This window comes from Crotalus tigris, unplaced genomic scaffold (assembly GCF_016545835.1).
Source record: "Crotalus tigris isolate CLP2741 ecotype Arizona unplaced genomic scaffold, ASM1654583v1 scf7180000018040.1558517, whole genome shotgun sequence".
Classification (NCBI taxonomy): domain Eukaryota; kingdom Metazoa; phylum Chordata; class Lepidosauria; order Squamata; family Viperidae; genus Crotalus; species Crotalus tigris.
The window spans coordinates 860,590-884,816 of record NW_024096790.1 but is presented as its reverse complement, the minus strand read 5'-3'; the positions used below and the strand labels follow the sequence as shown (position 1 = coordinate 884,816).

At 36.0% G+C, this 24,227-nt stretch overlaps 1 protein-coding gene across 1 annotated transcript in view; it reads left to right on the top strand.

Annotated features, from left to right (window-relative positions):
- The window catches only part of FBLN5 (fibulin 5), a 58,433-nt gene that overhangs the window by 19,219 nt on the left and 14,987 nt on the right, over positions 1–24,227 (top strand). Inside the window, exons 5-6 of the mRNA XM_039346961.1 lie at positions 14,382–14,504; positions 19,308–19,424. Coding sequence (XP_039202895.1) covers positions 14,382–14,504; positions 19,308–19,424 — 240 coding nt within the window. The remainder of the gene's footprint in view (positions 1–14,381; positions 14,505–19,307; positions 19,425–24,227) is intronic.

The following is a 24,227-nucleotide window of genomic DNA, read 5'->3' as shown; positions in this document are numbered from 1 at the left end:
CTCACTCACTCACTCACTCTCTCACTCTCTGTCTCTCTCTTTCTTTCTCATTTCCATCGTTAGTCTTCATTCTGGCTAAAATGCTTAATAAATGGTTGGTTAAAAAGGCCAGTTAAGTACATAGTAACAAGGGTAGAGAACAAAGGAGGCGAAAAATAAGAAATAAGCCCGTTGTATACTCCACATATTGCCATTTGGTCCTGCGTTTACCAGGAAAAAAACTATAGGAGACTTCTGGTAATTTTGTAATACCTATTTATTTACAAGTGTACAAAAATGGCACAGAGGAGAGACCCATGCCCAAAGAGATGGTCCTGTTTTTTAAAGTATCCAATCTCCAAACAGCAACATTCCCTTGGAACCACAGGTCCTTATTGGTCTTGAAATACAAAATTCATGCTTATTTATCAATATTTAAACCTGTTAAGCATTTTAATGTACCCTTTTTCACCTAGGTAAGATTTGATAGCTAGCAGTCCTCAGACATGAATTGACTGGACAACAGTAAACTGGAAAGATGATAGTTGCATTGAAAAATTTCAGCTGCATAAATAAAATCCAAATTCCACGCTGGCAACTAAAAAAAAAAAAGGTTACATATCCTACACAACCTAAATATAATCTTCCTAAAATACAGCAACCCTGATTGCAGGCTGTTTGGCTAGATACCTGTCCTTGTATGCCATTGCAGGTGACGGCCTTTCCCTGTGAAATAAGTTTGGTACATTAAATGCGATGTATGTCATGGCAGGTACCATGTCTTCTCATATAAAGATTGATGGAAAACAATCAAGCTGAGCAAGTGCCCGGTAATCCTTCCCTAATTATTGTCCTTGCTTCTTCAGAACAGCCCTAACCTTTCAAAATTTAGTGTGGCTAAGTTAAAAAGTGCACACATAAAGGATTCCCCTCTCTTTTAGTTTTAAGTTCACACTCCTCACATGTCTCTCTAGGTCCCCTTGGAGATATTTCTAATTTTACTCTGGGATGGTGATTCCCTGCCCAAAATTAGCTGTCCCAATTTTTTAACCCCTCCACATCAGTATTCTTAGCACTTCATGGTTCTTAGTTTCTTTTCTTATTCTTTCTCACAATCAGCTTTTGGATTCAGCCATCCTATTTTTACAGATGTGGAATTGAAGCTGAGGCATAATGTTTTTTTCCCACCCAATGAGTCCATTTTTATGAGCTGGAATTTGAACTACTATTTCAAGTTCCAAATGTAACACCCTGTCCTTTGGCTCTTTTCTTTTTACATTTGTTTTTCATTCCTGATTATTCATCTGGGACTAGAAGGCACTAAATTTTAATGTGTGTTGTCCCTATTCTTAATCATTTTTAGGATGTTTTTCAGTGTTGAAAGCACTGAAAAAGCACCTTCTAGTTCCAAATTACAGATGTATTAATTTTTTTAACAATTTCTTGGCTTTTCTTTTGCTTGCAGCACTCCTTTAGTTTTATTCACTTGTATAAATGTGTAGTGAAGAGTTGGTTTCTCATGACATTAAATTTCATAACGGAAAGCCAGTTTTTCTTTCATTGGACAACACAGTCCTCACAATGTAGTGAGACTTCCTGTCATTTAGGCAGGTTCATCATAGTAAGAGCAAGTCTGAACTGGAAAAAATGGATTCTCCAGACATGCAGAATTTAATTATATATTATACTTTTATTCTACTCTTCTTTCTGAGAGATTAGAAGAGTGTTCATTTTGCATATTGTCTTTACAAAAATCCTGATAAAAATGTTAGACTAAAGCCTGAAGCCCAAAGTTTTATTTCATTAAAATCTAGATTTGCTCCAACTTTCAATTGTAGCAAATGGATTTGATTCTCATGTATATGATTTAGAGCGGTGTGAATGAACCTCAGAGTCATTTACTTCCTTCTCTTTCTTCACCAGCCCAGCTTTGCAATTTACCATGGTTAAAAATATGAAAAACAAGAGCAATTGGTTTTTCTTTCTTCTCACTTTACCCAAAGACAAAAAAGAACAGGAAGTTATTATATCTGGTGCTTAATTTAAGATTATGTCTAAATGAAGCAAGTAGCTCTTTCATTTGTTGTTTATTCTCTTTTTCAATTCTCTTATCTGGCTTTCCTTTCGTTGCAGTATTCGTTTCTCTCTCTCATTTAGCACTGGCAAAATGTGAAATTAATACAGGTTTTAATATTTCCAATCTATTTTAATATAATTTAGGATAGGAACCATTTCAAGTACTGAATAAAAAAGCATATAAGAAACAATTAAATTACATTGACCATTAGTAACTTTTTGTTATGTGCCACGAGATAATTGAGACAAAAAAATCTGTACAGTGCACCAAAAGCTTTTGCACATGTATTTATGGCCTTGGATTAAGTTGGAGAAGTGACAGATAGTCCTCAATTTACAACAATGGTTTCAAGTTACAACGGCCTTGGAAAAAGTTGCGACCATTGCACCATCCCTCACGGTCATGTGATTGCAATATCTCTGGGGTACATCTTCTGTCAAACTCTGAGAGAAAAGAGCTTGTAATTGTGGCTGCTCCAAGCTGCTAGTTTGGGTATTTTCCATGTTACTCTCCACTATGGAAACTTTCTTGAAATCTCCACATGGCTTCTGTCATGTTGAAATAGTTTTCAGTCTTCTGGAAAATCGTGCTGTCTTAGCTTTGATATAGCATCAAGAGATGGCAGCACTCATATTGACACATCAAACTGATTGCTATTCTTGGCTCCTACGTTTCTTGGTTCAGATTATTTGTTCTCTTCATTTTGATTCCAGATCTAAATCTGGCTGCATTCCTATGCCACAATCAAGATGTTTGGCCAAAATATATAGAAATATGAATTCGTTTATCAACATTTGCAGATTAGCCAGACAGCATTTTCAGATTTAAAGGGCACAGGGTTGGCCAAGATTGCTTTACAAGGAAAGGCAGATGTTACTTTAATATCTTGTCTTAAGAACAAACGTATTTTTGCTTTTTAGAAACATAAATGCAGCATTTTGCCTTGTGGACTTTTAATATATCTGACCTACTTTTTTGCCAATTCTTACAGTTATATTTCCTTTACTGAGTCTCTTTTCACATTATATTTGTGATATATATGATTTTTAAATATCTAAACATTTAAAATGCGACTATAATTAGAAATATCAATGGATTTATCATATCAGAATCAACACTAGCTGCAACGTGCTGTTGATTATACACTCAGTGGTCAACAAAAGATGTACCATGATATGGTATTTAAATTTTACAGAAAATAATCTTTTTTTCCTGTAAGTATCCTCACAGTCTGGGTGAACTATAAATATGCTATTTGTGATTTTATTACATATGGCAATTGGTGGAGTGCTTAAGTATTTAGATGGGTATGCATTTCATTTCAGTTTTAAGTTTAGTAAGAATCAATATAGGCAGATGGAATTATTTTTAAATGTTCATATTTTTCCTGTGTCCACCATGAACTGCCCTTAATTTTCTACCATAATAGTCAATCGTAATCTGTCCCCCTGTCACTTAAAACCATTATTCCATGTATTCTATTCTAGAAGGAAAGAGAACAGGTCTTGATGGTCCTCTGACAACCTTTCAGATTTTTGAAGAGCATATCACTCACTTGTCATTTCTCATACTCAGGTCTTTCAGGCTATTTGGGGGGGGGAGGGCTTATCTTCTCACCCTGTGATCGTTGTCCTTATTTGAACCTTTTCTGATTTCTCTGAAATGAAGTGTGATCCTCAAACCTGATCATTGTACTTGAGATGGGATCTGACCAAGAAAAACTTAGTACAAATTGTATTCTTTAATGCTGTTAAGACTGCAATGTCTTCTTTGAGTTTATATTGCAGTTGTAATCAGATTGCAATTGACTCCTATTCCAAGATAGGTTTTTTGCCCTTACTATTATCAAGCCCAATATTCCTATATTTGTGCATTCGAGTTTTGTTTCTAAGTGAACTTTGCACCTGTCTTGTTAAGTTTTATTGTTATTTTCAATCCATTTCTCCAAGCCATCAAGATCATTTTAAATTTTAAGTCAATATTCTATGATGTAAATTTTCCCATACAATTTTGTGACATTGCAGATTGAATATGTATCCCATCTACCTCTTTATCCAAATCTTACTACTCCAATTTGATGACCATTCTTAATTTTCAAGACAGCTATGTAACCACTTTATTGCCATGACATCCAGCTCATAAACTAGCTTCCCTAATCAGCATGTCATGGGATAGTTCATCAAATGCTTTAGTACAATCAAGATGTAATATGTTTATACATGCCTGCCATCTAATAGAGAAGTTTTTCAATAAAAATGAGCTAAGATATAAAGATCATACACACACGCACACACTCAACATAGGAACCAAATTAAATATGGGTGCAGATCACAAATGGAAGATTTCTTACTACAGAGCATCCAGTCTACTTCCTCGGGTTGCACAAATTCAGAACAATCTCGGATTACATTGCAAGATATCACTCCACTCATGTCACATGGATCTGCCCAAATGTTGTTTAATCCTAAGTGAACATGAGCAATTTTAACAACAAAGAAATGAACAAAACCATCCCAGTGGCTTGCAGGCTTCTTGTCCCTTTCCCCCACCCCCATTCTTGTTCCTCCCCAAAAATAATTTGCATTTCCCTGAACAGAGCTGCTGGACAGGAATCGCTGGACACAACTTTACTGAAGCCTTACAATAATGTAGAATTAGCCATCTAGTTATGTTTCCGATCTGGTTTACCTGGGAGGGTTGACTAAATGCTTTGTTGCTCTGAAGTGCTTGTCAATGGAATAACGGTTCTGAGAATGTTTCTGCAAAAATTATTGTCTCTGACTCACTCAAAGACTATTTGGCATTTCCCCCTTAGCTACCTTTTTGATCATTATATGGATTAGTTATGACCCAATTCTACTTCCATTGCCCTCCTACCCAATAGAATTATGCCTTTCACAGTTACTTAAATATGCCTTGTGATATTTCTATTTATAACATCAGTGTTGTTAACATTTCATGCCAAAGCACATAGTTTCTATGTGAACAGGCCCTGCAGAACTATACATTATATGTTACTCTGCAGCCATATTCTATGAGGTAGCAAGTCTATTTTCTTTGACTTTGACAATATAGCATATATGATGTATTACAAAAATAATAATCTGTAAGTTCCAATTCTGAGACCAAAGACACAATAATAAAACAACTGACATGGAGCTTATAGAAAGAACCCAACAGAGCACAGATTCAGCCTATTCTTCCCTTCAGGCTCCAGATGTCGAGCCTTGTAATGGCCAAGGGATTCTTGAGCCAATAATGTTACATGCAGATATAGGTAATATCTAGCTTGACCCACAGTGTGTAGTGATATATTATTGCTTCTGCTGATGACTTCTCTTCACGTAAAATGACAAAAGGATTCCTACATGAGATGCTTATAATCTGAACCTTTGCATAAGAGGCAAATGGAGTGGTCCAGAGGTTAACAACAGAGAGAACATGTATTCAGATCATAGATACATATCATCACAAAGAGATTAGTTCTGTTGCAAATTCACCATTTAGTGTATAGCCCTAAGAATAACCATGCTATTTCATTTTATTCCATTTCAGCTCTTTTCAAACATTAGAATCTGGGCATACTTACATACAGGAACTATCAGCTGATTACCTCTAGTTTCTTTTGACCAATAGCACAGAGAGCTATCAACCATTCAGTATGTGTTCCCCTGCCATTAACTGATTGCCATGAACTCCCCCCCCATCACCAACCCCCAGTTCAGGTTACATTCCCTCTCCTTTTTTATCTGATTATATGCCTCCAATCTCTTCAAATTCTGATTCTCCAGTTCATAGACGTTATTATTTTGGGGTTACCATCATAATAATTCTGCTTAGATGCATAAACAAATAACATATGCATTTGTGGACCAAATGAAGAACTAGGCTATTTTTTAAAATTAAAACTCTAGTAGAAGTGTAACAATTATTCTGTGTGTTTTTCTGCCAAAGGCTAACATAGTAATTGCCTTCCTTAAAAGTTTCAATACTGTAAAGCAGTTTATCAAATGAATTACTAAGGATAAACTACACACAGCTAAGTATTACATCAGATCCTGATTTCCTTCATTTATTCATGTTTTAAAGTAGAATACCTTTTTACAATAAGTACTAAATTGCAGCATAAATGAATTATTCTTTGAACTGATATTAAAGGCATTTCTAAATAACTTTAGTACTTGAAAGAAGTAAAGTGGATATGGGGTTTGTAATGTGTACATTGGTAAAAACATTACATAGACTCTGTCCATTTAATGGTAATGAGGACACAGCTGTTATATTTTTCAAGCCAAAACTACTCAAAGATGTTTCTCCAGTGCTGGCATTTGTCCAATACATCTTCTTTACTTAGAAAAAATCCCCAAAGTCACATTGCTTAGAGAAGAATTAGTGTAGCTTTGTGAGAGTTGCACTTGGAGCACAGCTGGCTAAGGATCAGATCCAAAATTTAATAACTTTTGAAAAGCAATTTACTTTCCCCTGCATAAGCTGTCTGGTTTCAGCAAAGCCAAAGATCACACATAAAGAATGGACAATCTTTTCTTTTCCAGAACCTATCAAGACTTTTCCCAAGGCAACTGACAAGATGGCGGGTTAGAGATACCAGTGAGAAATTCACCTTTTCCACCAACTCTCTTATAAAAGATTCTCGTTATCTTTGAGCTAAGAGAAAATTCTTAAATATCATAAAGCTCATGAAGGCTTATGCCTATAATTAAAACTGGTTAGTTTTAAAAAGTTTCTACCAAACTCTAAAAATCATGTGTTGCCATAATAATGTCTGCCAGTTGCCAAGACCAAAACACTATCCTTCTGATGTTTGGTAACTAAGTCTGTTAATTGACTTCAGAATACAAATGAGGCATATTGTGATTCAAGAGCTTCTATCTGAGTTTGTTCTTGGGCTGGTTGTTATATTATAAAGCATGCAGTTGCACAGGCAGTCAGTAGTGGGTAGTCTCATAATAACTTTATTTGTGCCCCACAAGTTGTTCCTAATGAGGAACCTGGCCAAAAACAACATTCTGGAATGTACCATTTGGTCACCTCATCTCAAAACGGATATCCTAAAACTAGAAAGTGTGCAGAAAGAGTCAGAACAGAGCTTAATGTTATTTTAATATTCATCTTGGGGGAAAGCCAACAAGCATTTCCAAGCATTCCGTTGGAAAAAAATCTTCTGTGGGAGATGAGGATGATTCTACAATGTTCACATGAGGGTGGGGAAGAAACTGACCATGAACCCTGGTCTAAAAGGACAAGCACAGAGAAAGAATAAATATATCAAGAGAGGTAGACCATTGAAATGTCACAAAACCAAAAGCAAGATAAAGAAGTCCCAGTATTGTTATAAATGAAAGCCAGAAGTTTGCTATTTGTTTGTTTGTTTGTTTATTAAATTTTTTTAATGGGAGGGGGGCAACTGAACAGCTAAACTGAGGAAAAAATAATAAAATTTTATTTCACATATGGGGATGTCTCAAACAATCTGGATTGATGAATCTGGATTGATGAATCTGAACTTGATGTATAGCACAGGTGTCAAACTCACTGCGTCACGTGACATGTCACAACATATCGTGACTTTTTTTGCATTGCCGGAGCTGGGGTGGGCACGGCCTCTACATGATGCAACCAGCCCACGGGCCAGCAGTTTGACACCTCTGATGTATGGGAATAGTTTGCTGATGTGTGCTGTTTGTCAATGTTTTAAATAGTCTATGTTTTTCAGCCTTCCACATTCAAATGCTGATTAAGGTGCTGTTATTTGCCTTACTTCTTCTGTACAGTAATTAAAAAAAAAAAGGCAAAATACTATTAACAATCTCCTAATTCCCTTCTATTCTTCTGCTATTCCACCTGCGATCATGGTTGATTTCTTGCTTCTGATATATTAATATTATGAATGCTTTGGTATCATTATTGCTATCTTCATCAAGACAGGCAGGTATTGGCCAATCAACTAGACATTGTGATAGTAGACAAGGATCAGAAGAGAGCAGGGGTGATAAATGTAGTGATGCCAAGTGACACCAACATCAAGAAGAAGGAGTATGAGAAGCTGGAGAAGTACCAGAACATGAAGGAAGAACTAGAAAGGATGTGGAAAGTAAAGACCAAGGTAGTTTCAATGGTGGTAGGAGCACTCAGGGCTGTAAGCCCTAAGCTGGGAAAGTGGTTCCAATAGATCCCATGATCAATATTGGAACTCTCGGTCCAGAAGAGTGAAATGTTAGGAACAGCTAAGATGCTGCATAGACCCCTCCATTTCACAGCCTCCTATGGAGGATCTGAGATTGAGGAAGACACATACCATTCATAGGAAGGCAACTTTTTATTTATTTATTTGCTGTATTATATTTCTATTCTGACTGCTTTCATTGTATACCACCCGGAGCCAGTTCAGAGTCAGGTGGTGCCTAAATGGAATAAATTAAATTGATGTGAATGGAAAACAAAGTTTGGTAGTTTGGTCTGAAGAAAAATTCCCAAATCCGTATCAAGTAGACCATTTATTAGACTATCTTTACATTATAATTCATAATGCAGGCTTTAAAATACTTAAAAAATACTTAAGAAGGCATTTTACATATTTTTACATCTTTACTTGAACTTGAAAATCTTTCAAGGATTTTAGTTTGCATTATCAACAGTACTGGCAAAGAATGAATGTATTTGGATTTCTTTGCATAATTAATTCCAAAACGTTAGGATCTAAGCATTTAAATACAAAGTATGCATAGAAACACAGCCTTAAAAATCTACAGGCAGACTTTGACTTACATGGGACAGTCTTTACGTGGGTCATCACATAACCAATCTGATTTTACAACCTTTTTTAAAATGGTGATTGTTTTATGTGGAAGTCATAAAACAAAAGCCACAGTTGTAAAGTGAATGCTGTGATAGTTATCAAAGGCTTGATTATGTATTTGTAGCATAATGTATTTAGTACTGTACTCTGGAACTTTAGAATAACTTGCCATTATTTTTTATGTAATTTCCAAATGTTTAAATTATGGTTTTTCCTCATATGAGCAAACCATGTCAAATAGATCATTGGATGCAAATGCAACATCATACAATGTGTTTCTGTAGCTCAGAGAAAATTATACAGTTAGGACAGACAGAATTATATGAAGCTGAATGTATAGAGGAGCAGTATCTAAAAAGAGGAAATTTAAACTATCTTAAATATTTTTTATACAGTATTCTGCCAAATTTTGTTCATGACAAGCATTCTCAAGGAGTTCCTTGTGCAAAACCAAGTAACATTCTAATAAAGAATTAAAATAAGGGGGATTAAAGTAAATAAAGGCATGCTTAGTGAGTACAAGAAGTCCATTTGGGTGAAGGTTACATACAATTAACATTGAAACTGTGCTGTTCTTTCATGTTAACGCAGTATTAGCATTGCAGATGATCTATCTCTGGGTCACACATGGTCATTACTTTCTAACTTGGCCCATCAGACAAATTCTTTGTAAAAGACAAAAGTGAAAAATTTGATAAACCATATTTGGTTATATATTTCAGGGATGTTCCTATTCAAGGCCCCGGCAGCAGATTGGTGGGTTGCATTAAACTGAGCAATTGAATGGGGAAATTGTGTTTGCACAATACTCTCTGGTCCATTTACTTTAGTAATAGTTTTCCAAAGAACAAAAAGATGCCAAAGAATGTCCTTGGAACACTTGTGTGTGTGATTTCTCTCTTCTTCCCTCTCAATTTTGTTTGATTTGATATTGTTCGGGCTTTGTATACCTACTGTAGCTTCCTATGGTCAATAAGCCTACACACTACTGTCTTTTCTAGAACAGTTGTGTTTGCTTTTTTCCTATTACATTTTTTATTTCACCTCAATCACCTATTCTAATCTGATTTTAAGTTAAATATGGGCTACAGAAGACTGAGATGGGTTCAGTTTCTGGTTCTGAGTGGTGATTCTCATTAATACCCCCCCCTTTCCTACTGACAATATTCAGTGGAATATATTTAAGTAAAACTACCTTTTACAATTGACTGATGGCGATTTTGTCAATGCTGATGGTGTTCAAGTGGGACTCTAGTTGTTTGGGGATTGTACTCAAGCACCTATTACTGTTGTCACCATCTTTGCTTTCTTTTGCCATAGTTCTTCTATTTCTATTTGCAGGTCTTTGTATTTTGTCCATTGTTTTTCTTCTATTCTGCTGTCTCCAGGTACTGCATTATCCACCATCCACATTTCTTTGTCTTTGTTATTGACAATTATTAATATTATTATTTTATTCTGCATTTTTAATATAAAATTCAAGGCAGGAGAGGCATGCTTTGTGTCTATGAAAAGATGTCACCTGTCAGTATCTAGGAGGGCAGCATTTTTGTGCTGTGACTCATATCCTCTGGAACAACATCTCTCGCCTAATTAGACTTGCCCCAGCCATGTTGCTCTTTTGCAGGGCATAAAAACCTGGCTTTGTCATTAAGCTTGGGGCCCTGATGGTATGGATGATCCTGTATCATCAGTTGTGGGTTTTCTCAGCTATTTTTATGTTGTTTTTGTTTCAGCTATTTTGGTTGTGTTTCACTGTTTATATTCTGTTTTAATTGTGTTTTGATTGTGAGCTGGCAAGAGTTATTTATATGAGATGGGCAGCCTATAAATTATCATCATCACCATCTTGCCCCCACTGATGAGGTTTCTTCCTAAATTCTATCTCATTAGCTTTCTTTTCTTTGCAACTGCTAAACAACAGTACTACTATACCAGGTTTCCTAAATAATGCTGAAGAATGATTTTGCAGCAGCTCTTACCATCCCTTGGGTTTTCTTCTCTGTAAAAACAAATGTAATGAAACAAGGAGAGAAACAGGATGCTGGATGCTGAGTTGGTATGCATTCAGAAATGTTGTTTTCCAGGAATTGGACCAGTCAATGTAACACAAGAAATTATGAACACCCCCTGACACTGAATCAATTTGATAAGAGACAGAGTATCTGATGGGTGGAGATGTTTCTTCTGAACTGCCAATGATTTTGATTCATTCAGCTCTTGGCACAGAGTGAATTATCTCCAATGCCTCAGAAACATTCTTTTTTTTTTTTTTTTTTATTGAAAATTTTTACATTTTACAAAAACAAATCCCCTTCCCATACCCCCCCCTACCTCCCCCCCCCCCCCTTCCCAACCTCCCAAACCCTCCCCTGGACTTCCCAGAGCTGAGTACAGGCTTAATTAAAAAAAAAAAAAAACTTAAAACACTTTTAAAACCTAAACAAATTTAAATACAATCATCAGTCTATATAAGCTCCCTCCAAAAACACAAATTTAAACATTACTTTCTTTGAATATCTATATCTATAATATAAAATCTAATTTCTCCCTCTTTCTTTATCCTAAAACGAAAAAATAAACATACAAATCTTTGTTATACCATTAAAGCTAAATACTCTTAAAGAACTTAAAGTAAGTACATATTTCCTTCAATCTTCATAATCTTCTCTCCTATCCAAAAAGAAGAAAAAAAGAAAAAAAAAACAAAAAACAAAAACTTAAAAAACCTATAAGTCCTAAACAAATCTAAGCACATTTAATTAAACAAATTATTTTGTCTTAAAAATATTAATAATAATATTTAAAAACTAAAAACACTTTTAAATCCTAAACAAATCTAAATACACTCATCACTCTATCTAAACTCCCTCCAAAACCACAAATTTTTAAAATTTAAAATATTAGAATCCACTCACTAAAATAAGCAAATTATAATCCCTTCAAAACACAAATTTAAACAATATTATCATTAAAGGTTCAAAACTTAAAACAACAAAGTTAATAAACACATTAAACATTTCAATCTTCACCAATAACTAATTCCCTCCGTAAAAAACTACATCCTTATCAATCTCAATTATATTAGTATTATTAATTATTCACATTCCAGTTTTTTCCATTCTCCATTCTTCAATTCTTCCATTTCCCTTCTCCATTCTTGTATCAAACTCGTAAGAAATGCTGCAAGTTCTGCCTTAGGAGACTGCTCCAAAATTCCTGAATCTCCCATCAACTCCGAAGCCAATAAGGGTTCCTTAAATTCCTCCTTGTATTGATCTTTACAATTGTAAGTTGTACAAGTTATCCTCTGCCCGTTCCTCTCTTGTTGATGCCCCTCAGACTGAGATTTCCCAGTTTCCATTTCAGGCAACAATTCTACCCTTAAAGATTGCTCCAAAGACTTTGTAGATCTAACATCTCCCAGAGATTCAGAAACCACTAAATATGAAACTTCCTTAACCTTCTTCTGTTGCTGCTTTTCTTTGGGATTATATACTACACAAGTTATCTTCTGCTCCTCAACCTGGACTTGTTGAGGCCTCTCACACAAAGATTCTCCAGTTTTCATAAATATAGGCTCTTCAAACTGTGATTCTACATTCTTTTCTTCCAAAGCTTTAAACTTAATTGATGGCGATGCACATACCCCCAGGACCGAAGTATAAAAATCTTTTGCTTGAAAAACAGTATTAAGTCTATAACATTTCCCCAGGTAATTCACCACCATTCCAATCGGAACATCCCATCTGAATGAAATTTTTCTCTTTTTAAGTTCATTTGCTAAAAAAGCAAACTCCTTTCTTCTTCTTAAAATTTTAGATGGGATCTCTTTAAAAATTATAACATCTTGTGAAGCAATTTGAAATCTCTTCTTATAATAGGCTTGCACAATTTCATTGCGTAAAGATCTTTTACCAAAGTAAATTACCACATCTCTTGGCAGATTCGTCTGTGCTGCCACCACAGAGTTAACCCTAAATAATTTTTCAATTTCATTAAGTATTCCCTCTTTTTCTTTATTCAAAATCAATGCAAAGTCCTTTGCAACCATCTCCTTCAGATCTCCTTGCAAAGACTCTCCCAGGCCTCTAATTCTTAAGGCATATTCCATTTGTCCCTATTGAAGCATAAGAATCTCATTTTCCATTTCTTTTTCCATACTTTCAATTTTCCCCTCCATTATGTCCACTTTTTCAGCTACCTCTTCCACATGGGAGTTCACCTTTTCAAGAACAGAATCAACACCTTCTAAAGCCAAAACAAAATCTTGTCTCAAGATCTTATTGTTTTCCTCTAAAATCTTTTTCATTTCTGCCCTAATTTGAATTATAACATCTCCCATCATGTCTTGCAAGTCCTTCATAGTTATTAGCTGACCCCCAGAAGAGGGTGAAACTGTTGATTTAGAAACTGTAGAAATCCCTGGACGCTTTGGAGCCATCTTAAAGAAAAACCTGTAGTCCTTCTTAAGCAATTATAAAAATTCCTTCAAAAATATAACTCCCTCCAAAGAAGGTCATTATAATAAAAAGAAAAAAGGGAAAAAAAGGAAGAGAAAAAGAATTAAAAAAAAGTTTTACTCCTTCTTAAAAATTACAAAAAATTAAACAGAAAAAAAGTCCTTCAAAAAAGGGTCATTACAATAAAAAAAAAAGGGGAGTTCAAAGGAAAAAAAAAGGGAGAAGGAAAAAAAAAAAAAAAATTAAATAAAAAAAGTCCGTTCCAAAAAAAATACTTAGAGATACCAAAAACAACCATTCCAATCATAAGGAAATAAAAAGAGAAAGGGAAAGGAAAGAAAGAAAAACACCAAAAAGCCTGCCGGTCAGCATTCTAACTTCCAGAAAAAAAAACACCGAGGAGTTTGCCGATCGCCATTTTACTTTCCCTTTCAACAAAGAAAAAAAATAAAAAGAGAGAATAAAACTAGAAACAAATCTTAAAACTTAAAATCCAAATAAGTCAAAGAAAGCAAAAACTAAATCCTCTACTCAGCTCTGTCCATTTAAAAAAAAAAAACTCACCAGTTCTCTGTAAGCACGGAGGTGTTTGCGGCGGCTCGTTTTGTCCCTGAGGACAAAAACAGCTGGGAAGCGGAGACAAGTCTGAACTCCGTGGGAGCACTCCTTTCACCCCCCCCAAAAAAAAACTTGGGGGGTGAGAAAGAGGCTCTACCACTATTCAGACACTCTCTACCCCCCCCCCTTTGCCCGGGAGGGGGATTTTGAACCGCTGAACAGCTGATATCTGCTGTTCATAGCGGTTCTTACACTTACCCAGGAGGACGGCTACAAAGTAGCCGCCATCACGCACGCAAAATCCACCGGAAGTCCGCCTCAGAAACATTCTTAAAGCAACTCCAACTGTATTTTGGCATTTCTTTTGATTTATTTAGTTATATGAATCTTTTTATGCTGTATCACAAGGGATGGGACCAGAACTTAAAATAAATGTTGCTTTTCTTCTCAATAATCAAGTAATCCTTAATTATTATCTGCATTGCAGATGTCGATGAATGCGCAACTGAATCACATCAGTGCAATCCTACCCAAATCTGCATCAACACTGAAGGAGGATATACTTGTTCCTGCACTGAAGGATATTGGCTTTTAGAAGGCCAATGCTTAGGTATGTTACAATGGGATCAGCTACTCTTTTAGAAACTGCTATCTGGAATTTCTACATGATTCCCAGAAGAAATACCAGTGACCCTCTCTCTTCAAACTTCTATTAAAGGATAACAAAGATAGATGGGGAAAGAAAGGGAACTTTACGTTACAAGTGAGGTTGAGAAAAAATAGCTTATGACTTCAATACACGTAGTCCTCATTTAGTAACCACAATTGGGTCTGGCAGCTTGATCGTTAAGCAAAGTGGTGATTAAGTGAAACTGTGACTGTGCTTATCTTACTTCAGCTTTTTTTTCTTTACAAGCCTGCAAAATTACTTTTTCAACACTGTAATAACAGTGAATGGTTGCTAAATGAGGCAGTTGCTAAATGAGGACTGCCTGCAATGACTTGAGAACTACTATTCTTGAAAGTGTTACTTGAATGTCCCTCTCCAGATTCTGTGCATATTCCAAGGGACATAACTGGCATCAATAGATTAACATATTTTCCTCTCTTGATTAATGTGGAAAACATTCCTTTTACTTGTATTTAGTTGCACAATACCAGCACATAGCCAAATTATGGTGTTACATTAGCAAACAGTACTGTCATAGTCATGACATGTTTATCAATTGATGAGATCATGAATTCCAACTATCAAGAGGATTTTTTTTTTTAGAATGCTATATGAAAGGGCATGAAATTTGGGCGACTTTTTTAAGAGCCCCCAAAACATTATCAAAGGAATAAACTAGCTGAAACACCAGGACGGTTCTATAATGGATTCTTTGCTTTGAATGCATTGCTTTTGTTGGCTGTGACTGGCTTTTCCAGCTGATTTCATCAGATGGTGAAATACATTAGTTCAGTCTAACAACCTTACTGGGAACAGCAGATATCTGGCTTCTCTCCCTTCAGAACAATTTCCTGCCACATTCCTCTGCTCATCATATAGACATGATGACCAGAGTGCGTGTATCTGCCCGACTCTCTCTTATATATGAATGAGCAAGGAAAGAGTTTGTTTTCATTCCTTTTTCTGTTGCATCATGCTTTTAAATTGCAAGCCATTGTGATTATTTTATTCTTTTTGCAGAATGAAGCAACATCTTTAGAATACTCCTCTTATTATTTTCTTTTATACTGGTGCCAAATCTAGGTGCTTTTAATTAAGCATTTAACTAAAATGGATAGTGGTCAATTGCCCTGCTCCACAGGTTGCTGGATATGGATTCCTATATGCACCAAGTAAAAACTAAATATATCACCCTTTTTGCCACACTGAAGCTTCCTTATCCAAGGTATTCAACCTCATCTTACGTATTTTGGATTTTATTCGATCTAGGGGACGAGTTCAGGATTTCCTTGGATTTTCATAGTTTCATGATAACTATGAGTTATGAGCTCATGATGTTAATATGATCGTGGGCTCACCATATATAGGGAGTCACTCTTGGGCTCTAGCTTTTGGGACAGTGAGAATGTGTTCTTGATATGGAGAACAACATCATTTTTTGGGTCAGGTTGACCTTTCTGTGATTACTATGAGGCTAATTGGCACCATCAATTTCTCAAAGAAAAGATAACAAGCAAGAGGGGCTGCCCCAATTTTCTTATGGATCCTTTCCCAACAATCAAGCAGGCGGTTTAGTCATGTGTGGAGTCAATCTCTCGGATATGAAGGAGGCAAAAGTACATTTATTTATTATTTATTAGCTGTTTACTTCATCCTTACTTTCTATCAAAGAAAGATATTATATTTCCTTTTTAGAGAGGATTAAGAAGGTATGGAGCAACATTTACGAAGGGCTTTGGCTAAACTGAATTATTTGGACCTTTTCATGACCCTGGCCTGTCTTTTTTTAACATTAAAAAAAATCATTCATTGATTTGGTCTATCAGCAGATTGCTGATACTCATTTTTATATCTCCACCACAGGCCAAGCAAGAGATGACGCTGGAGTCACTATGCTGTGCCTGGATGTTATGTGGGGCTAGATGGGATGGTACAGGCCTAAATAAATCCCAGCAAGTTACTGTTTGTTTAGAAAATCTCAGGCTCCATAACTCTTCCATCTTTAGCTCTGGACAGAGTTTTACTATCTTGTAGGATCAGGTCTGCAACTTGGAAGCCCCTCTTGACTTGTGACTAACGGCTGCAACAGCAGTTAGAAGCCATGACCAGGAAGGTTTTTGCCCAGATTTGGCTAGTAAACCACTTGAAGCCTCTTCCGGATACAAAGCTTTAGTAGTTCATGACCTTATTATTTCACAGACATTTTATGGTGGAAACTTGACCTCTTAGCCCCAGGTTGAAAAATAGTGAACTTCCAGGCTACACTTGACCCAACTATAGCAAATCATTCCATTTTGAGAGAGAAAAAACATCTCTATTTGAAAGAAAAATCCATCATGACTTGTTTACAGGAAATAGAGAGAAATGTTTTCTAGTACTCTCTTCCACTGTTTGCTAAAATAACTGAGGTGCTGGAAAAAGTAGACCATGAATATAATCAGAGAATTTTCCATGAAAAACTGTTGGAATCATCCAAAAGGCACTCTTGGAATAGAGTAATGGACTTGAAATTATTGGGCAAATAAACACAGTCTAGAATGCAACCAATTGTAAAACCAGAGAAATAGCAGAATCGAAACCAAATTAAGCAGGTGGTTAGGGAAATTATTAGGAAATAGAATTATTTTTCTTCTTCTTTTCTGACAAAGAAAAAAAATGCAATCCAATATCAGAATTGTTGACTTCAACTCTTTCAAATAATGAAATTATCTTTTGGGCATACTTGTGTCTTTAGCATGAACAAAGAAGAAATAAAGTAATCCTTTCTGGCTGCAGTTCCTATAAATACATCTGCTTTTTAAAAATTCTGAAATAGTCTTATAATGCAGGTGAAAATATCGTGGTGGATGGCTGTTAGAATGACAAAAGCCAGTCTTGTTTGTTGAATTTTGAATTTTAACTGTATTAAATATAAACATTTATAAAACATAAATGTCCATGTATTTTGATATTTGTAAAAGTTCAAACATAAAGTAAAGCAGGTAATGAAGGAGAATATTAACAAAGTATGGGAGTCTATCTTTAAAACAATATGAAGTAGGGTGTACTTTAAAAGATGTTTAAAGTATTTGGATATGGTTCCTTGGGCTGTAAAATAACATATTTTAACTGAATATATAACATATGTTATCAATTGCTGTGGATTTGTGTTTCTCCAGCTTTTTAAAACTGACCACATTCTTTATATATGTTTTGTACAACTGGAGTACGCATAGTGCTACAGTTGCCTTCCTATTCCCAATTTCATGTCAATTCATTTTTTTATTCTATCAATGAGCTCAGATAACAAAGTTATTAACTATGTTTAAAAAAACATAAGTGCACCAAAGGGACAATAATCAACCTGTTAGCTGTTATGCCAAATGATTTATATGTTTGTTTATTTTTCATTATTAACTTTATTGGCCACCCATCTTACTATTAGTTCCCTATTAGTTCCATCCATCCATCCACCATCTGTTATTCTTTTCTTCTGGATTTTGAATATTTGCCAACAGCATTGTAACAATCTGTGGCCACTAAAGAATTTGTGAATTAAATTTATGCTAAATAATCCACAGTTGCCTGAATTTGCATATTGAACTGAGCCATGCTCTACAAACAACAGATATTCAGTTAGTACAACCACCTAACAATGTGTGTTATATGAACTTCACCATAGTAGATTAATTAAAGCAGCTATCCCCTAACTAGTATGTAGAGTCCAACTCCTAGAATGTCCCGTCTACAATCTGGCAGTTCATGGAAATGATCAAAAATGGCTTTCCCTATATACCTTTAAGTCTATTTAGGCATTTCAATGGTCCTTTCCTCAGAAGAACTTAACAAAATGAAAATAACTGTCTACCATTTGGTTCCTCCATTGCGTCATCGTGTTATCTGGCATGAAATAAGATTCAACTGCCAGCCAATTGGCTTCTGTACATAAAAATGGAAAGTTCGCACCATTTTCATTGATTCAGGAAGCAAAAAGTCTGGGTCTTCATCACCAGTTCATGCAATCAGGCCCTTCATATCTAAGCCCAGATGTGTTATGCTTATCAGAAGCTCAAATAGAGATTTTGCTTAATGCCAAAGTTCCAGACATGTCAAACAGTTTGATCCCTGCTTGCATGACTTGAATTAGGCTAAAAGCAAATAGAGTGCAGTTACAAAGAAGGTGTTGATGCCACTTGCCCTTAGTAAGCTGCTGAAGGAGACTTTAAATGAAAGGGGATTGCAATATTTGATGAAATAAAGTTGTGCATAAAATCTGATAGCCCAGCGGTTCTCAACCTGTGGGTCGGGACCCCGTTTGGGGTCGAACGACCATTTCACGGGGGTCGCCAAACAATGCAGTCCGCCATTTTTTTCCCCTTTTCCTTAGCTGTGCTACTCCCTTTTATTCTATTGGCTTTTGAAAGCCAATAGAATAGACTCTCTTGAATAGAGTCTAATTCTATTGGCTTTCAAAAGCCAATAGGAATTGTCCAGGCTGTCTCTGCCCTGCTGAGCCCGCCAAAAGTCCCATTCTGCAAACGGTGCTGCACCAGTTGAGTAGTCCTTGACTGACGACCGGTTGGGGGTCGCGGCATTAAAAAGGTTGAGAACCACTGTGATAGCCGGAATAACATAACTATTGATCATATCATAATTATTTAAAATCTGTTAACAAATATTGTAAGGAAATACTGGCTTCTAATTTTTTTTTCTAATGTGGCAAATGCAACTATAGGTTTCACTTCTATTCAATTTGTTTACTAGATATAGATGAATGTCGCTATGGATACTGTCATCAGCTATGTGCCAATGTACCTGGCTCCTATTCCTGTACCTGCAACCCAGGATTTGTACTGAATGAAGACGGAAGATCGTGTCAAGGTATTGTGTAGAGGAGGGAAGAGGGAGGAAAAGCAGGATTCCAATTCCCAGACCAGGAATTGTGTCAACATTCATATAACATACAAGCAAGTTCAGAAAGCAGCAAGGAACCCTCATTTCAACCCTGACCTACAAATATTCTCTTTTGTTGGTATTCAGATAACATTATGAATATATTTATCCCAGCAACTTTATATCTTTTTCCCCTTTTTGAAAATAATATGTCATCAGAATAATGTATTTATTCTATAATTAAGTATATTAATATGCATTTTCATAATTAAACAATTAAATGCATTAAACTCCAACTTTTATGTACATATTCACACTTACAGCTAGAAAGGCCTGGATCATATGACTTAATGTTTACTGGGCACTGAAAGCCATTCCAGCCCCTCTATTTTCTCTAAGTTTATTGCTACCTTTCTAATGATATACTGAAGTTACATCTTCTACATTTATTCTTTATCTCTACTTTTTTCTTTTGGAAAAAACTCTCTACGCCATTATACGTTGAATTTTGTATATAAAATGGTTATTAAGCAAGTTCAAAAATGGGTCATTGGTAATGAGCACTGAGAAGCAATATTTATTGGTAGAATTCCATTTTATGTCTTGAGCCATAGAATAGTTTTTCAGGGGAATGAATTTGGCTTAAAAATAGAAAAAAAATCATATTTCAAACTGACTACATTATAAATGTTATGAACCATGGCAACTAATAAATATAAGGAAATAAGAAAGAATTATATGTGAAACTTCTCCTTTCCCACCTGTATTCACAGGATTTCTGCTCATAAATGGAGATTAGCTCTATTTGGCAAACCGCCCTTCAATTGATCACTTCCTAGTTTGGTGAGTTGTGGTAAGGTGGAAGTTGCCATTTCAGTGACATACATTTCTCTTGAACATTTGATACTGTAGCAGTTAAAGAATACCCAATACTATACAACCATTTTTCAGTAAAAATATAAATAGGTTCAGGGGAATTTACTATGGCCTTAAGATCCAAGGGCTGTACATATAGAGCTTGCTTAATGAATGGTCACTTAATGACCACTCAAAGTTACAACACTCCTCCAAAAGCTATTTACAACTTGCTCCCCAAGTTCTGATGGCCGCACATAGCCCTGTGGTCACATGATAGTATTCCAGGTGCTTGGCAGCCAGTTCAGCTTTATGTCTGGTTGCAGCATTCTGTAGTCATGTGACTATGATTTATGATATTGTTTTGCTGGGTGAGGATTTTTTAGGGCAGTTTCTGGCAAAAAACAAACCAACCAACCCACAACCCATAGAAATACATGGATTTACTTCATGATTGCAGTGTATTGCAGTGTATATAGATGCATTGCATCTATATGGAGGGAAGTGTGTAGTGGGGTGCCCCAGGGCTCTGTTCTGGGCCCAGTACTCTTCAACATCTTCATCAACGATTTGGATGAAGGGATAGATGGGGAACTCATCAAATTTGCAGATGACACCAAGCTGGCAGGAATAGCCAACACTCCAGAAGACAGGCTTCAGATACAGAAGGATCTGGACAGACTTGAACACTGGGCACTAACTAACAAAATGAAATTCAATGGTGAAAAAAGCAAGGTTCTACATTTAGGCAAGAAAAACCAAATGCACAAGTACAGCATAGGTGGCACCATGCTCAATAGTAGTAACTGTGAGAGGGACCTCGGAGTCCTAGTAGACAATCACTTAAATATGAGCCAGCAGTGTGCTGCAGCTGCCAAAAAGGCCAACACAGTGCTAGGCTGCATTAACAGAGGGATAGAATCAAGATCACGTGAAGTATTAATACCACTCTTCAATGCCTTGGTAAGGCCACACTTGGAATACTGCATCCAGTTTTGGTCACCACGATGTAAAAAAGATGTTGAGACTCTAGAAAGAGTACAGAGAAGAGCAACAAAGATGATTAGGGGACTGGAGGCTAAAACATATAAGGAACGGTTGCTAGAATTGGGTATGTCTAGTTTAACGAAGAGAAGGACAAGGGGGGACATGATAGCAGTATTCCAATATCTCAGGGGCTGCCATAAAGAAGAGGGAATTCAAGCTATTTTCCAAAGCACCTGAAGGCAGGACAAGAAGCAACGGGTGGAAACTAATCAAGGAGAGAAGCAACCTAGAACTAAGGAGAAACTTCCTGACAGTGAGAACAATTAATCAGTGGAACAAGCTGCCTCCAGAAGCAGTAAATGCTCCAACACTGGAAGTTTTTAAGAAGAGACTGGACAGCCATTTGTCCGAAATGGTGTAGGGTTTCCTGCCCGAGCAGGGGGTTGGACTAGATGACCTCCAAGGTCCCTTCCAACTTTACTACTATTACTATTACTATTACTATTACTAACTGTCACATTCAGTTAAGAACCACAATGTTCACTTAACAACTGTTGCAAAAAAGATTATAAAATTCAGTCTGGTCAGGTGTATGCTTCAACTTAAGATCATCATAACTTACAATGCAAAATCGGGCTTCCATTACAATTGTAAGTTGAGGACTACCTGGACATCATGTGTTGATGATAATTGTACCAGCATGCATTTACAGTTTTCCAACTGCAGTTCAGCTGTACTCCAATTAGAGTAGCTGTCTAGATGAATTTTGCAATATGTGCCAATTTATAGTGTAGTACAATTATGAAATGCCTCCCTTGCAGACAGTTTTTGTTTTTTAAGGCTTTGGGGGAAAATGCTTTCTGCTAGTTCTTCCATTGCAAAACTGTCAGTTGTCTAATCTTGAAGGTGGGGAATAAAACTTGGATATTAAAAAAAATGATCCCAATGATCCTATTGTGGGTGGCAATCCCTGGCTTTTGTACATTTTTCTTTTTTGTGTGTCCTGCTCCATTTGGTCAGTTTTTGTTATGATTAAACAGTTGGAGTCTTAAAATTAATAGATAAACAAGGAAACATCTGCAAAATACATTAAGTTTTGTTTGCCATATTGGTCTAATCCCAAATAGAGCATAAAGAATATTTTTCTATACCTCCCTTTGCCTCATATAGTGGATGCTTACTCTTTATAAAACACAAGTTCTGCATGGAAGGCTAGAGTGACTTGTACATTATTTGTTCCTAACATTTTGGCAGGAGTTTAATTTGTTTATTTCTCATGAACTCTGCAACATTTCTTAAAAACAATGAGATATGCTATGAGCTTTTGTTTACTCTGTGACTCCTTAGGAAAGTAGCATGAAACACAGAACGTATGTTTGTCTGCAGAAGATGCTATACAGGTATGCCTCAACTCACAACCATAACTGGAACCAGAATTTCCATTGCTAAGTAAGGCAGTTGTTAAGTGAGTCACATCCTATTTTACAACCTTGTTTTTCCATGGATTTTAAGCAAATCACTGCAGTTAAGTGAATCATGTGGTTGTTAAGCAAATCCAACTTGCTCCATTGACTCTTCTTCTCAGAAGCTGACTGGGAAAGTCACAAATGATCCTGGGATATGACAACCATTGTAAATACACACTGGTTGCCAAGTGCCCAAATTTTGACCATGTGACTTTGAGGATACTGCAATGTTTGTAAGTGCGAGAACTGGTTATAAGTCGCATTTTCAGTGCCGTTGTAACTTTAAATACTCACTAAAACAATGATTGTCAAGAATTGCCTGTACTCAATCCAGGCATCTTCAATTTAAAAGCTGTTAGATATTAGGTAATGTGAAAAACTCCTGCTTTTGACTATAAATCTTCTCTGCCCATCTGAACAGGCACTTCTGAATGAAATGTAATGACAACATAGTCTGATTTGATATAAATTGACTTCCTAATTGGGTCATCTCCCGCATAGTTGCAGACAGAAAGCTGAGAACATGTATTATGTCCCCTCAATTTCAGAAGTGATAAGAAGGAAGCATTTGTTATTTTGTCCCAGACTGTAAATATATTAAATATCCCTTATTTAGCCTAGAAATAAGAAATAACTGGCCTGTTCTACCTTGATGCAAGAATTCTCTGATTGGCCTGCATTCCCCCTGGGTCCAGTACTACATATTGTACTATAGTAGTAACTTCTAATAGCGTGTATAATACTTAAAACCACATCAATGGCTAATTTATTGTACTTGGGGCAATACAATGCATTTATATTCAGTCATGTACTAGTTTGTACTAGTTTCCAATGTTCTTTGGGCATCCATGCTGTTAATGTTGAGAAAATTGGAAACATTTCCTTTTACCCTAATCTATGTTTTTCCTAAACTGAGTTTCTGAAATATGTCTGTCCTTACATGAGAGAAAGAAAGGGGGCACCATGTCTTAAAAAGACAGAATAAAAAACTGATACACATGTGCCAGACTGTAATCATGATTTATAGTTCTTATGACTCTATTCCACCTCACTGCAAACTCCTATCAGGAGCACAAGATGGTTGGAACAGTTGAAAGCAATATGAAAGCTGATATTATATTATATTGGAAAATCAACCATGTAGAATATTGAGAAACCAAACACATGGAATAAAATGTCTATATAAACTAGAACCTACATGGTGACATAAATCTTTATCAGAAGTTGATTACATTTGGCTAGCCAACAGGTGATCTGGAAGACCAATCAATGGAGTCAACGTTTGTTGCATTGCTGAAGATACTTATCTATGGACTAATAGGAAATAAGAAACACAAATTCAGATCCCCATATGAAGATTGGACTACTGTATGTGATTAATTTGGAACAGAACAAAACAGAAATAAAGGGGGATCCTAGTTTTTGAGAGTGGGAAGTAGTTATATTATTATTTTAAACATCTAAGAATAAGTTTTGATTGCAG